This window comes from Stegostoma tigrinum, chromosome 23, assembly GCF_030684315.1.
Source record: "Stegostoma tigrinum isolate sSteTig4 chromosome 23, sSteTig4.hap1, whole genome shotgun sequence".
Lineage (NCBI taxonomy): Eukaryota > Metazoa > Chordata > Chondrichthyes > Orectolobiformes > Stegostomatidae > Stegostoma > Stegostoma tigrinum.
Window position 1 is genome coordinate 25,544,345 of NC_081376.1, and position 12,410 is coordinate 25,556,754.

General features: G+C 44.0%; 1 protein-coding gene across 1 annotated transcript in view; it reads right to left on the minus strand.

Moving 5' to 3' along the window:
- Positions 1 to 12,410, minus strand: part of myo15aa (myosin XVAa) — a 132,943-nt gene that overhangs the window by 83,231 nt on the left and 37,302 nt on the right. Inside the window, exons 19-21 of the mRNA XM_059653868.1 lie at positions 11,196 to 11,320; positions 8,599 to 8,716; positions 5,077 to 5,252 (exon numbers count right to left, since the gene is read on the minus strand). Coding sequence (XP_059509851.1) covers positions 5,077 to 5,252; positions 8,599 to 8,716; positions 11,196 to 11,320 — 419 coding nt within the window. The remainder of the gene's footprint in view (positions 1 to 5,076; positions 5,253 to 8,598; positions 8,717 to 11,195; positions 11,321 to 12,410) is intronic.

Sequence of the window (12,410 nt, forward strand, 5' to 3'; positions counted from 1 at the left end):
GCCTTCCATGTGGGACCTTGTCAAAGGCATTACTGAAGTCCATGTAATGCAAGTCAACTGCACTATGCTCATCAATATATTGTCATCTTTTCAAAAAACAAATTAGTCAAACAGGATGTCCCACTAACAAATCCGACTATTCCTGATCTATCTCAATCTTTCCAAGTATAGATAAATCCTGTCCTTCCAAATATTTTCTAATAATTTACCAAGCACTACCTTCAGACTGACTGGTTTTTAATTACATGGCCTACCCCTGCTGCCTTTCTTGAACAAGGAACCACATCAGCTATTCTCTAGTCATCTGGCAGTTCACCTGTGCCTGCCGAACTGTTAAATATCAGGGCTGCAGCAATCTCCTTCATTCTCTCCCATGGCAGCCTAGGATACATCTCATCAGGCCCTGTGGATTTACACATCTGTATGCCTGCTAAGACATCCAATATCTCCTTCTTATTAATGTGAACATGTTCTAGAACCTTCCCATCCCAACAGGCACTATGGCAAGTTACATTCTCTCCTATTTGGCAACATACATAACTGGTGTCTCTGGGCACAAGGATCCTTCATACCAAGATTCTCATGTCTGTGGCTTATTTGTGGTCTGCCTGAGACCGAGAAACATGGCCATTGAGAGCAGCAAATGTTAGGATTGCTAAATAGGTACAAATAGATCCCTCCCAGGATAGACTGAGGAGCTATGAATGGAAGCAAATCCCTGAAAATGGGGTGTTAAGGGTGAGCACTGGCACCTTCACACACGTGTTGGGCAAGTACTGGATCTTGACTATGAAATGCTGAACGAACAACTGTACTGGCATCATCTCCCATCATCACTACCCATCATCTCCAACACCATTCATGCACCAAACCATCATCTCCAACACCATTCATGACCTCATCACCTCAGGGGACCTCCCACCCACAGCCTCCAACCTCATTGTTCCCCAACCCCGCACGGCCCGTTTCTATCTCCTTCCCAAAATCCACAAACCTGCCTGCCCTGGTCGACCCATCGTCTCAGCCTGCTCCTGCCCCACCGAACTCATCTCCACCTATCTGGACTCCATTTTCTCCCCTTTGGTCCAGGAAATCCCCACCTACGTCCGTGACACCACCCACGCCCTCCACCTCCTCCAGGACTTCCAATTCCCTGGCCCCCAACACCTCATTTTCACCATGGATGTCCAGTCCCTATACACCTGCATTCCGCATGCAGATGGCCTCAAGGCCCTCCGCTTCTTCCTGTCCCGCAGGCCCAACCAGTCCCCCTCCACCGATATCCTCATCCGCCTAGCCGAACTCGTCCTCACCCTCAACAACTTCTCTTTCGATTCCTCCCACTTCCTACAGATAAAGGGGGTGGCCATGGGCACCCGCATGGGTCCCAGCTATGCCTGCCTCTTTGTAGGTTACGTGGAACAGTCCCTCTTCCGCACCTACACAGGCCCCAAACCCCTCCTCTTCCTCCGTTACATTGATGACTGTATCGGCGCCGCCTCTTGCTCCCCAGAGGAGCTAGAACAGTTCATCCACTTCACCAACACCTTCCACACCAACCTTCAGTTCACCTGGGCCATCTCCAGCACATCCCTCACCTTCCTGGACCTCTCAGTCTCCATCTCAGGCAACCAGCTTGTAACTGATGTCCATTTCAAGCCCACCGACTCCCACAGCTACCTAGAATACACCTCCTCCCACCCACCCTCCTGCAAAAATTCCATCCCCTATTCCCAATTCCTCCGCCTCCGCCGCATCTGCTCCCACGATGAGGCATTCCACTCCCGCACATCCCAGATGTCCAAGTTCTTCAAGGACCGCAACTTTCCCCCCACAGTGGTCGAGAACGCCCTTGACCGCGTCTCCCGCATTCCCCGCAACACATCCCTCACACCCCGCCCCCGCCACAACCGCCCTAAGAGGATCCCCCTCGTTCTCACACACCACCCCACCAACCTCCGGATACAACGCATCATCCTCCGACACTTCCGCCATCTACAATCCGACCCCACCACCCAAGACATTTTTCCATCCCCACCCCTGTCTGCTTTCCGGAGAGACCACTCTCTCCGTGACTCCCTTGTTCGCTCCACACTGCCCTCCAACCCCACCACACCCGGCACCTTCCCCTGCAACTGCAGGAAAATGCTACACTTGACCCCATACCTCCTCCCTCACCCCTATCCCAGGCCCCAAGATAAGGTGCACCTGCACATCTGCCAATGTGGTATACTGCATCCACTGTACCCAGTGTGGCTTCCTCTACATTGGGGAAACTAAGCGGAGGCTTGGGGACCACTTTGCAGAACACCTCCGTTCGGTTCGCAATAAACAACTGCACCTCCCAGTCGCAAACCATTTCCACTCCGCCTCCCATTCTTTAGATGGCATGTCCATCATGGGCCTCCTGCAGCGCCACAATGATGCCACCCGAAGGTTGCAGGAACAGCAACTCATATTCTGCCTGGGAACCCTGCAGCCCAATGGTTTCAATGTGGACTTCACCAGCTTCAAAATCTCCCCTTCCCCCACCGCATCCCAAAACCAGCCCAGTTCGTCCCCTCCCCCCACTGCATCACACAACCAGCCCAGCTCTTCCCCTCCACCCACTGCATCCCAAAACCAGTCCAACCTGTCTCTGCCTCCCTAACCTGTTCTTCCTCTCACCCATCCCTTCCTCCCACCCCAAGCCGCACCTCCATCTCCTACCTACTAACCTCATCCCACCTCCTTGACCAGTCCGTCTTCCCTGGACTGACCTATCCCCTCCCTACCTCCCCACCTATACTCTCCTCTCCACCTATCTTCTTTTCTCTCCATCTTCGGTCCACCTTCCCCTCTCTCCCTCTTTATTCCAGAACCCTCTCCCCATCCCCCTCTCTGATGAAGGGTCTAGGCCCGAAACGTCAGCTTTTGTGCTCCTGAGATGCTGCTGGGCCCGCTGTGTTCATCCAGCCTCACATTTTATTGTCTTAACTGTACTGGCAGTGCTACCTACAAGTCACATGCAAACTAACCTTGAAAGCTCCTGTTGAGAGTATGCTGGAGAGCACCGTCCCAATGTAATCACTAGGCTGCAGCCACAGACCCTTGGGCCCTTATCTTTATATCTCATATTCTTGTCTTACTTTGTTTTATTCAATTTTCATTCCTCCACAAGGTAAAGTCTTTGGTTGGGTTCTTCCATAGGCTTTGGGGTAGAGTCTCATGACATCAGTCTAGAGACCTACGTGTGCTGGAGAATTGTCATTTGTCATTTCAGTGGCCATTTTGATATACCTGCAGGAAGTGTCCACAGGTCATTCTATCATGGAAGTAATCACAGCCAGTACTGATTTTGTTGTGGCTTGAGATGTGTTTACCACAGGGAGCCTTGGTCAAAATGAAGATTTCTTTTCAAATTCCTCCTAAATGTTAAGGTGGCTGTAAAATATCCACACTCTCAGACTGAGAATAGCCAAGCAGAGAGTTTGGAAATTAAGCTTGCAATTAAACTGTAGGATTAAACTGCTCTGTGGTTAACCTGTCTGAATCCTGTGAAAACATAAGGTGCAGAACAAAGAAGCCATTTCCAAGTGCAGCCCATTGAAATTTGTTATTGTGATGTGACTATAGTATTACATGGACAAGATCAGGCAGAGGAGGGTTCCCAGACACCATCTTCTCAGCCCTGTTCCCAAAACCTGCAATCCCTGCATCCTCTTCCTGAACGAGGTCATAATAATTAAATTTTCAAGAGGATTTCTGAAAACCTGGTTTCTACGATATCTATAATATCTTAGTCCCATGTGGTGACTTGTGTCTACAACTCATCAACCTTATTCACGATGACATGCATATTCATGTACAAAATCCCATTTGCTCACTCTCTGACCCATTATTTGATTTGACTTTGATGTGATTTATTATTTACATGTACCCAAGTGCAGGGAAAAGTTTTGTTTTGCCTGCAGTATGGGCAGGTCATATTATACAAAGTACATTCAGGTAACAGAACAGAGCGAAGAATACAATGTTACGGCTGCAAAAAAGTGTACAAAGAGCGAGATCAACATTAAATTTAAAATTTGAGAGTTTCGTTCAGAAATCTAGTAAAAGCGGGTAAACTGCTGCACTTGAATCTGTTGGTATGTGTTTAAACTTTTGTATCTTCTCCCTAATGGAAGAGGTTGGCAGAGTATAACCGGGGTGGGAGGTGTCTTTGATTATGTTGGCTGCTTTCCCAAGGCAGTGGGAAGTATAGATGGAGTCAATGGAAGGTTGGTTTGTGTGATGAACCTGGCTGTGTTCACAAGTCTGTAGTTGCTTCTTGGATAGGGCAGTTGCCATACCAAGCCTGCTGCATCAGTTGGAATGCTTTCTATGGTACATAAAAATTGGTAGGAGGATTTATTTCTGAACTATTATTTACTCTTGGGTTATTTCTCCCTTCGTACATTGTTTCCTCTCTATAGTGTAGCACCCATGTATGAATCCTGTAAAGACTTTGCTTTAATTCTGTCAGTACTAGATGATCTCCTGGCAAAGATGCTGATTCCAGCTCTTTCAAATGCAACTCATCCAGTTTGAATATGGCTCCCCCTGCCATAATGTTCCAGAATTTTGGAATCCTCACTCCTGTATAATTTCTTTGGCCTTGTGTTAATCTATTCATCCTACTATTCCTATACTCATCAGTTCATGCATTTTAACCAATCCAGAGACTACTACCTTTGTGGTCCTGTTCCTTATTTTGCACTTGAGCTCCTGACATTCTGATTGCAAGGTGTCATCTCTTTTCCTTCCTATAGCTCCCAACTGGACCATGATTTCCAACTGTTCCTCTTGCCTAACAAAATGTTTCTCGCCTTCTTGAGATGTGTTCTAACTGTCACCAGAAGGCAAAAATATTCTACAGACCTCAAATCAGCAGTTTCAGAAAACCTTAGTAATAAATGTATGTTGTAGCTCGCTTTCCTTTAACAAATTTCACTTTAAAGTTGTTCTGCCATTAATGTTGCCTTTCTGGCTGTTAGGTTCTGCAGTGTTGACCCCACATCAGTGACTACTTTCCCAGGCTCTGGATTTTTCACCTACCTGGCGAGATAGCCTCTGGCCAAAGCCTGCAACTGGATGGCTGTTTTCCGGAGCTTTACGTAACGTTTCCTTGCAAAGAATCCACGTGCGTACCGTTGTAAGGTGAGGGAGGCAATAAGCAGGAGGCCATCCCGTTTACTCTCCAAGGCATGATATAAATTCTCTTTAAGAAAAAGCTGAAACAAAATCCAATCACAGTATGTAACAAGTAATGTTTATGCCATACAAGGCATTGATCATGTCTCATAATTGAAAGTCAAACATATCTTCCTCGACATCAATGACTTTATCATCACTGAATCGTACACCAACAACATCCTGGGCATTACCATTGACCTCAGGTTGAACTGGACTAGTCATATAAACAAAGTTGCTGGAAAAGCTCAGCAGAATTGGCAGCATCTGTGAAGAAGAAAACAGAGTTAATGTTTCGGGTCCAGTGACCCTTCCTCAGAGCTGATCTGAGGAAGGGTCACCAGACCTGAAACATTAACTGTTTTCTCCTTCACAGATGCTGCCAGACCTGCTGAGCTTTTCCAGCAACTTTGTTTTTATTCTTGATTTACAGCATCCGCAGTTCTTTTGGCTTTTAGTCACATAAACAATTTGGCTACAAGAACAGGTCAAAAACTGGAAATTCTGCAGTGAGCAACTCAACTCCTGACTCTCCAATGACTGATCACTATCTACAAGGCCCAGGTCAGGACTGTGAGGTGATACTTCACATTTGCCTGGATTAGAGCAGCCCTACCTGCATTCAAGAAGCTTGACACCATCCAGAACAAAGCAGTTCCCTTGATTGGTGCCCCATCCACCACCTTCAACCTTCACTCCTTGCTCTACCAATGCACATTAACAGTGGTGTGTACCATCTACAAGATGCACTACAGTAACTCACCAAGGCTTCTTTAGATTGTACCTTCTAAACCCACGGCCTCTACCACCTAGAAGAACTAGGACAGCGCATGCAGGAGTAAATCACCATCTGAAAGTTCCCTTCCAAGACACACACTATTCTGGCTTAGAACTGTATCACTGCTCCTTCACTGCCACTGGGTCAAAATCCTGGAACTACCACTCTAATAGCACTATGAATGTCCCTACACTCTAAGGACTGCAACATTTGAAGGAGGCAACTTCTCAAGGGTAATTAGGGATTGGCAATAAATGCTGTTCTAGCCAGTGATTTGCACATCCCATGAATGGATAAAAAAAGTTTTCAAATATTGTTGAACTTGGGGCTCTGTTGAATATTAGCACACTAGCCAGTACAAACGTTAGTGTCTAGTATTCAGTATTTAATAAAATTTGTCTAGAGTTATAAAATGTCAGTTTTACGCAGTGAGTGGAATACATTGCCTGACAGTGTGATGGAGGTAGATTCAGTCAAGTCTTCCAAAACAGATTTGGGTACTTGGCTGAAGAGAAAATAATTCGGGGGTCATAGAAAATAGGTGTGGGAGTAGGACTAGATGAAATGCTGTTGCAGAGAACCAGCACAGACAGAATGAACTGAATGTCCACTTGCTGTGCTGTAACCATTATACGATTCTAAAAAAGAACAGTCAATCAGGCAAAGTTCTAGAAGGTGGTCCCTTCTCATTAGCAAATACCAACCTCTTTCGACTTTCTCCAAACCAGGAGCTCCAGCATCTTTGGAAGCATTCAGCAACAAGGCCAAACTTGCCACAAAATTTCACAGAAATAATCATCTCCACAGAATTTTATATCAGCAAAGACTCACTGCATATAGAATGTACCCTAGCAAAGTTTAGCATCCATAGAACAATATTTTTTGAAAACCAAGTTAGTAGGCAATTATACTCCAGGAAGAATCAGATTCAATGAAACTACAACTTAGCAAAGAGACCATTACTTTATATGCCATCAAGGATAGGGATCTGTGGAACTGTACTTCAATGAGAAGCAGTGCTTGTGAGTCTGTACCCCTATGAAAATCAGCACCTTTAGATCTATACCCAATGATGTAGAGATGCTGGTGTTGGACTGGGATGGACAAGGTCAAAAATCACACAACACCAGGTAATCTTACTGCTTATAAAATTCTGTGTCTTATACCCTCTCTCTCTCACACTGCATCTGAGGAAGGAGCTCAGAAAGGTTGTATTTTCAAATATAACTTGTTGGACTATAACTTTGATCCTGATCTATACCCCAGTGAGAGTCAGTGCCTGTGACTGAACCTCATTAAAAGTCACTGCATGTGGAACTGCACCCAAAGATAGTGGCTGCCTCAGAATGATAGCCAATGAGAGGGTATACCCTTACCTAGTGACAGCCAGTGCCTGTAAATGGTACACAGACAATAGTCAGTGTCTGTGGTACATATGATTTGTGGTGGCATATTGGCAAGGACTGAGAATTTGTCAGCAGTCAGGAAAAAAATCAGGCGTTTAAGGAGTAGAAAGTATTGCACGGATCAGCGTTTGGTCCACAGCTATTCACAATATTTATATCAACAATTTGAATGATGGAATCAAATATGATATTTCCAAGTTTGCTGACAACAAAAAACTAGGAGGGATTATGAGTGGTGAGGAGGATACAAAGACACTTCAAGGTGGTTTTGACAAGTTGATCGCATGCATTTGCTCACACAATGACAGGGCAGTCTGGATAAGTGTGAAACTGTCCATTTGGGTAGGAAAACCACACACAAAAACAGAAGTATTTAAATGCTGATAGATTGAATTGTTAATGCACAAAAGGACCTGGGTGTCCTTGCATACTGGTCTTGAAAACAAGCATGGAGATGCAGTAAACAATTATGAAGGCCAATGTATATTGGTCTTAATTGCAAGATGGTTTGAGCAGAGGAAAAGAAAGTCTTATTGCAGCCACACAGGACCTTGGTTAAATCACACCTGGAGTATTGTGCATAGTTTTGGTCTCTTTTCCAAAGAAAAGATATACTTGCCATAAAAGGAGAGCAGTGAAAGTTCACCAGACTGATTCCTGGAATGGCAGTTTTCATAGATTATCATCATATAATCCCATAAAGTGCAGAAGCAGGCCATTCGGCCCATAAAGTCCATACCGACCCTCTGAAGAGCATCCCATCCAGGCCCACCCCATCCCTGTAACCCTGAATTTCCCATGGCTAATCCACCTAGCCTACACATCCCTGGACAGTGTGGGGCAATTTAGCATAGATAATCCACCTAATCTGCACATCTTTGCATTGTGGGAGGAAACCGGAGTAGCTGAAGGAAACACACACAGACATTAGAGAATGTGCAAACTTCACACAAACATTTGCCTGAGGCTGGAATCAAACCCCGGTCCTTGGTGCTGTGAAGTAGCAGTGCTAACCACTGAATCACTGTACTACTTTGAAGAGAGGACAGAAATAGGAGGACATGGAGCAAAAGTCATGAATGCCACTGGGAAAAAAGTCTGTTATATCCAATCTGGTTAAGCAATTATAATACAAGGGACAGTATCAGATGATAACGTCAAAGTGGATTTGAGATTATCATATGGATAAATTTCTGATCAGACCTTGGTGAGCCCGATGCTGTACATTCCTTTGTTGACAGATACAATCTGTTTCAAGATGGTTATACAGTTCTCGCCGTCTGCCTTTATCTGATGTGTCAATCCCAATAAGATTTTGTACCTGCGAGAAAAGTTTTGCATTACTAATCTTGTTTGGCTAACGATACATTTTCAAACTATGAAGGCTATAAAACGTAAAATTGCATGTCCTTTGGCCATTCCTTTAGTTGAGAGTCCTCACATCTTCCTTTTTGAAAAATTAGAAGATTTCTCAATTCTCAATGGAGTCAAGTTAGGTAAAGGGGAAGCACAATGAGATCTAGGTGTTCTTGTACATCAGTCAATGAAAGCAAGCATGCAGGTACAGCAGGTAGTGAAGAAAGCTAATAGCATGCTGGCCTTCATCACAAGAGGAATTGACTACAGGAGCAAAGAGGTCCTTCTGCAGCTGTACAGGGCCCTGGTGAGACCGCACCTGGAGTATTGTGTGCAGTTTTGGTCTCCCAATTTGAGGAAGGACTTCTTGCTATTGAGGGAGTGCAGCGTGTGTTCACAAGGTCAATTCCTGGAATGGTGGGACTATCAAATGTTGAAAGATTGGAGCGACTGGGCTTGTATACTCTTGAGTTTAGAAGGATGAGAGGGCATCTGATTGAGACGTATTAGATTATTAAGGGATTAGACACTGTGGAGGCAGGAAGCATGTTTCAGCTGATAGGTGAGTCCAGAACCAGAGGATACAGTTTAAAAATAAGGGGTAGGCCATTTAGAACAGAGTTGAGGAAAAACTTCTTCACCCAGAGAGTGGTGGATATATGGAATGCTCTGCCCCAGAAAGCAGTGGAGGCCAACTCTCTGGATGCTTTCAAGAAAGAGATAGACAGAGCTCTTAAAGATAGTGGAATCAAGGGTTATGGGGATAAGGCAGGAACAGGATACTGATTGTGGATGATCAGCCATTATCATAATGAATGGTGGTGCTGGCTCGAAGGGCCAAATGGCCTACTCCAGCACCTATTGTCTATTGTCTATTTATTTGCTGTTTGTTCAATATTCCTTTTTGAACTGGAGATCCAGAACTCAGCAAGGGGCCTATTAGTTGGGGAAGATTAAGGGACAGTTGAAGAAGGAAATCAAATTACAGCTGAATCAGAATGAAGGCTGCAAAGGAGAGGCTTTGGAAGAAGGCCAATGTGGAAGAAGGAGAAGCCAACATCTACATCTGGAAACTTTTCATTTTGCATTTTGGTGACTGCAATGATGATCCGAGCTGAACATTCTTCTCTTTAGGTCAGTCATTTGGATTAGAATGCTCATGCCACAGATGTGACTGGATGTTGTAGCATAGGCTAAGGGTTGAAGTCAAGTTGGTTCTAATCTCAGAAGCTGTAAATCCCCTAGTGGCTCTCCAATATTTTTAAAGGAAGGCAACCCTACACTCCAGTCCATCGGACCTCCACATCCAGTCTTATGCTGTGTCGTTCTGCTGCAGAGGTGCTGGTGTTGGACTGGGATGGACAAGGTCAGAACTCACACGACACCAGGTTATAGTCCAACAGGTTTATTTGAAAACACAAGCTTTCAGTGTCTTACTCTTTCCTCAGATGTTGGTCACACCTAACACCCGAACAAGGAGTAAAACTCTGAAAGCTTGTGTTTTCAAATAAATGTGTCGGACTATAACCTGGTGCCACGTGATTTCTGACTGTGTGTTCAACCGTAATGCCTCTTGAAATGGTTCTGCCATCAGTTGAGATACAATTGACTCACCATTCCATTCTCAGGGTAGCTGGAGGTGAATAATAAATTCACATGAAAGAAAAAAGAGCTATAAAGATCAGTGATTGCATATTAAAAGTTCAGCTGGGTACTACCCAAAATCTTCTCCCTTTAATTGAAATGTATGGAAAATCAGGTACAGCCACTATTGAAATTTAAGACAGACATGGTGGGTAGGGCACAGACTAGCATTTATAAGTTGCGTCTGCATGAAGTGATCTGTAGACTCAGCTTCACCTCAATTTAACTTCAAATCACAAGCTTACCTCCTACAGCACCAACATTAAACCTTTGTGTTATCAGAGCCTGAACTGAGATTGTCCTTTCAGTTATAGATCATTTTCATTTGGGTCTAACCGGCCTAAGCCTTTCACTGAAGATTCATTGTGTTGAATCAGAGCAATAGTTGCAATTCAGTGATTGCAGTATTCTGAGGTCATTCAAGATATGCATAAATGCAAATTTGTTTTTATTTAACTCATTATTTTTGATCATCTCAAGGCAGTGGAACTCACCTTATTTTGTTAAATTTGCACTGCATTCTAAAGTCTACAGACCTCACAATCCAAATTGATCAGCATCTCGTCACCATTTCTTGATTGATCTTGTCTGCTTCTTGAAGTGAACAGGATAAACAGTCTTTGACGCCATTATCTGGACTGGAATCAAATTCAAGGCCCAAAGTGTGGAACACAGTTAAGCTATGGTGCTGCCAAATCCTTTGAAGATTTGCCCATCTGATAATGAAAGTCTAGTAGAAATTGAGATTTAAACATTAGTGCATTTTGCAATCACAACATCCCAGTATATGTCACACTGACCTCTTGATGAAATTATCAAATGTAATACGGACAGGATATCCCTCCTTCCGGATACGGATAGTTTCCAGAACTCCGGAATAGCGTAGCTGCAAGCTGACAACATCAACCTCAAAAAGTTCGGACTCCTATAGAAAGGGAGAAGTTCACCTCAGATTGTCACCTGATAGATTGTCCTTCTATTTCCTCTAACCTCTGTAGTAAATTCTCATCTAATTCTCTGCCCTTCCCTCTTCTCAGGCATGAATTAACTCCTAGCTGGCAAACGGTTCCAGAACATATTCTGGTATCTTGCTCCAGAGCTATTCTTCATGTGAGGGTGTCAACATGCTATTGACAGTCTAACGGAGCAAGTATCACCCCTATGCCATCCTCACTAAAACCCATATATATACACACACACACACACACACACAACTTTCAGTGAATATCACGGGCAGTTTTCAAATCCAAGGATGCTGAAACTGACAGAGTCAAACCCTGAAGTTTCCATATTATTCATTCAGTCACTATCTTCACTAGCTGAGACACTCTCATCTCTATCTGTCCTAATCAAACTACGATGATCAGTGCACCTCTGCTCATCCCTCTCTTTCTCCTAGACTACAAGTACTCCATTCCACATGATCTGCCATTTCATTGCATCTTCACTGTGTTGAAATTAGAGTGATGACAGTTTCTTCTTATGCACATCTTGCTCAATAAATCACACTGTGCAATTTTGTATCTCCCTCTGGTTTCCCTTTCTTTTAAGCTGTGGACATTCAAGTGCAGCTTTGTCTCAGTGAATTGTCATTTCCTGGTTGAACTCATCTTAGACAAAATGAAAAGTAAGGCAGAACAAAAAGTGCAATCTATTTGACTAGGCAAAGTGTTAATCCACTCAATTGACTGACCCCTGAAATAGATATCCACTTTGCCTGAAATTTAACTGCATGTTGTCCTTAGCCTGTTCTCGCCAGACATTCATTTCCCTCTGCAGTGATAACTGTCTGTGTACCAAGGTCTGTGTCCAATCTCCACATCTCATCTTAAGTTCAAGTTATTATTTCCCTTAAAAATCTAAATACTTCTTCCACTTTTATTTTTTCCAGTATGCTGCAATGCAGCCTTTGGATCCACAGTTAAGGTTCACCAGAAAACAGATACAGTTACAAGCTAGCAAGAGATATTGATCTTCATAATACATTCTTGGATTTCAAGGAGAACTCTGCTTTT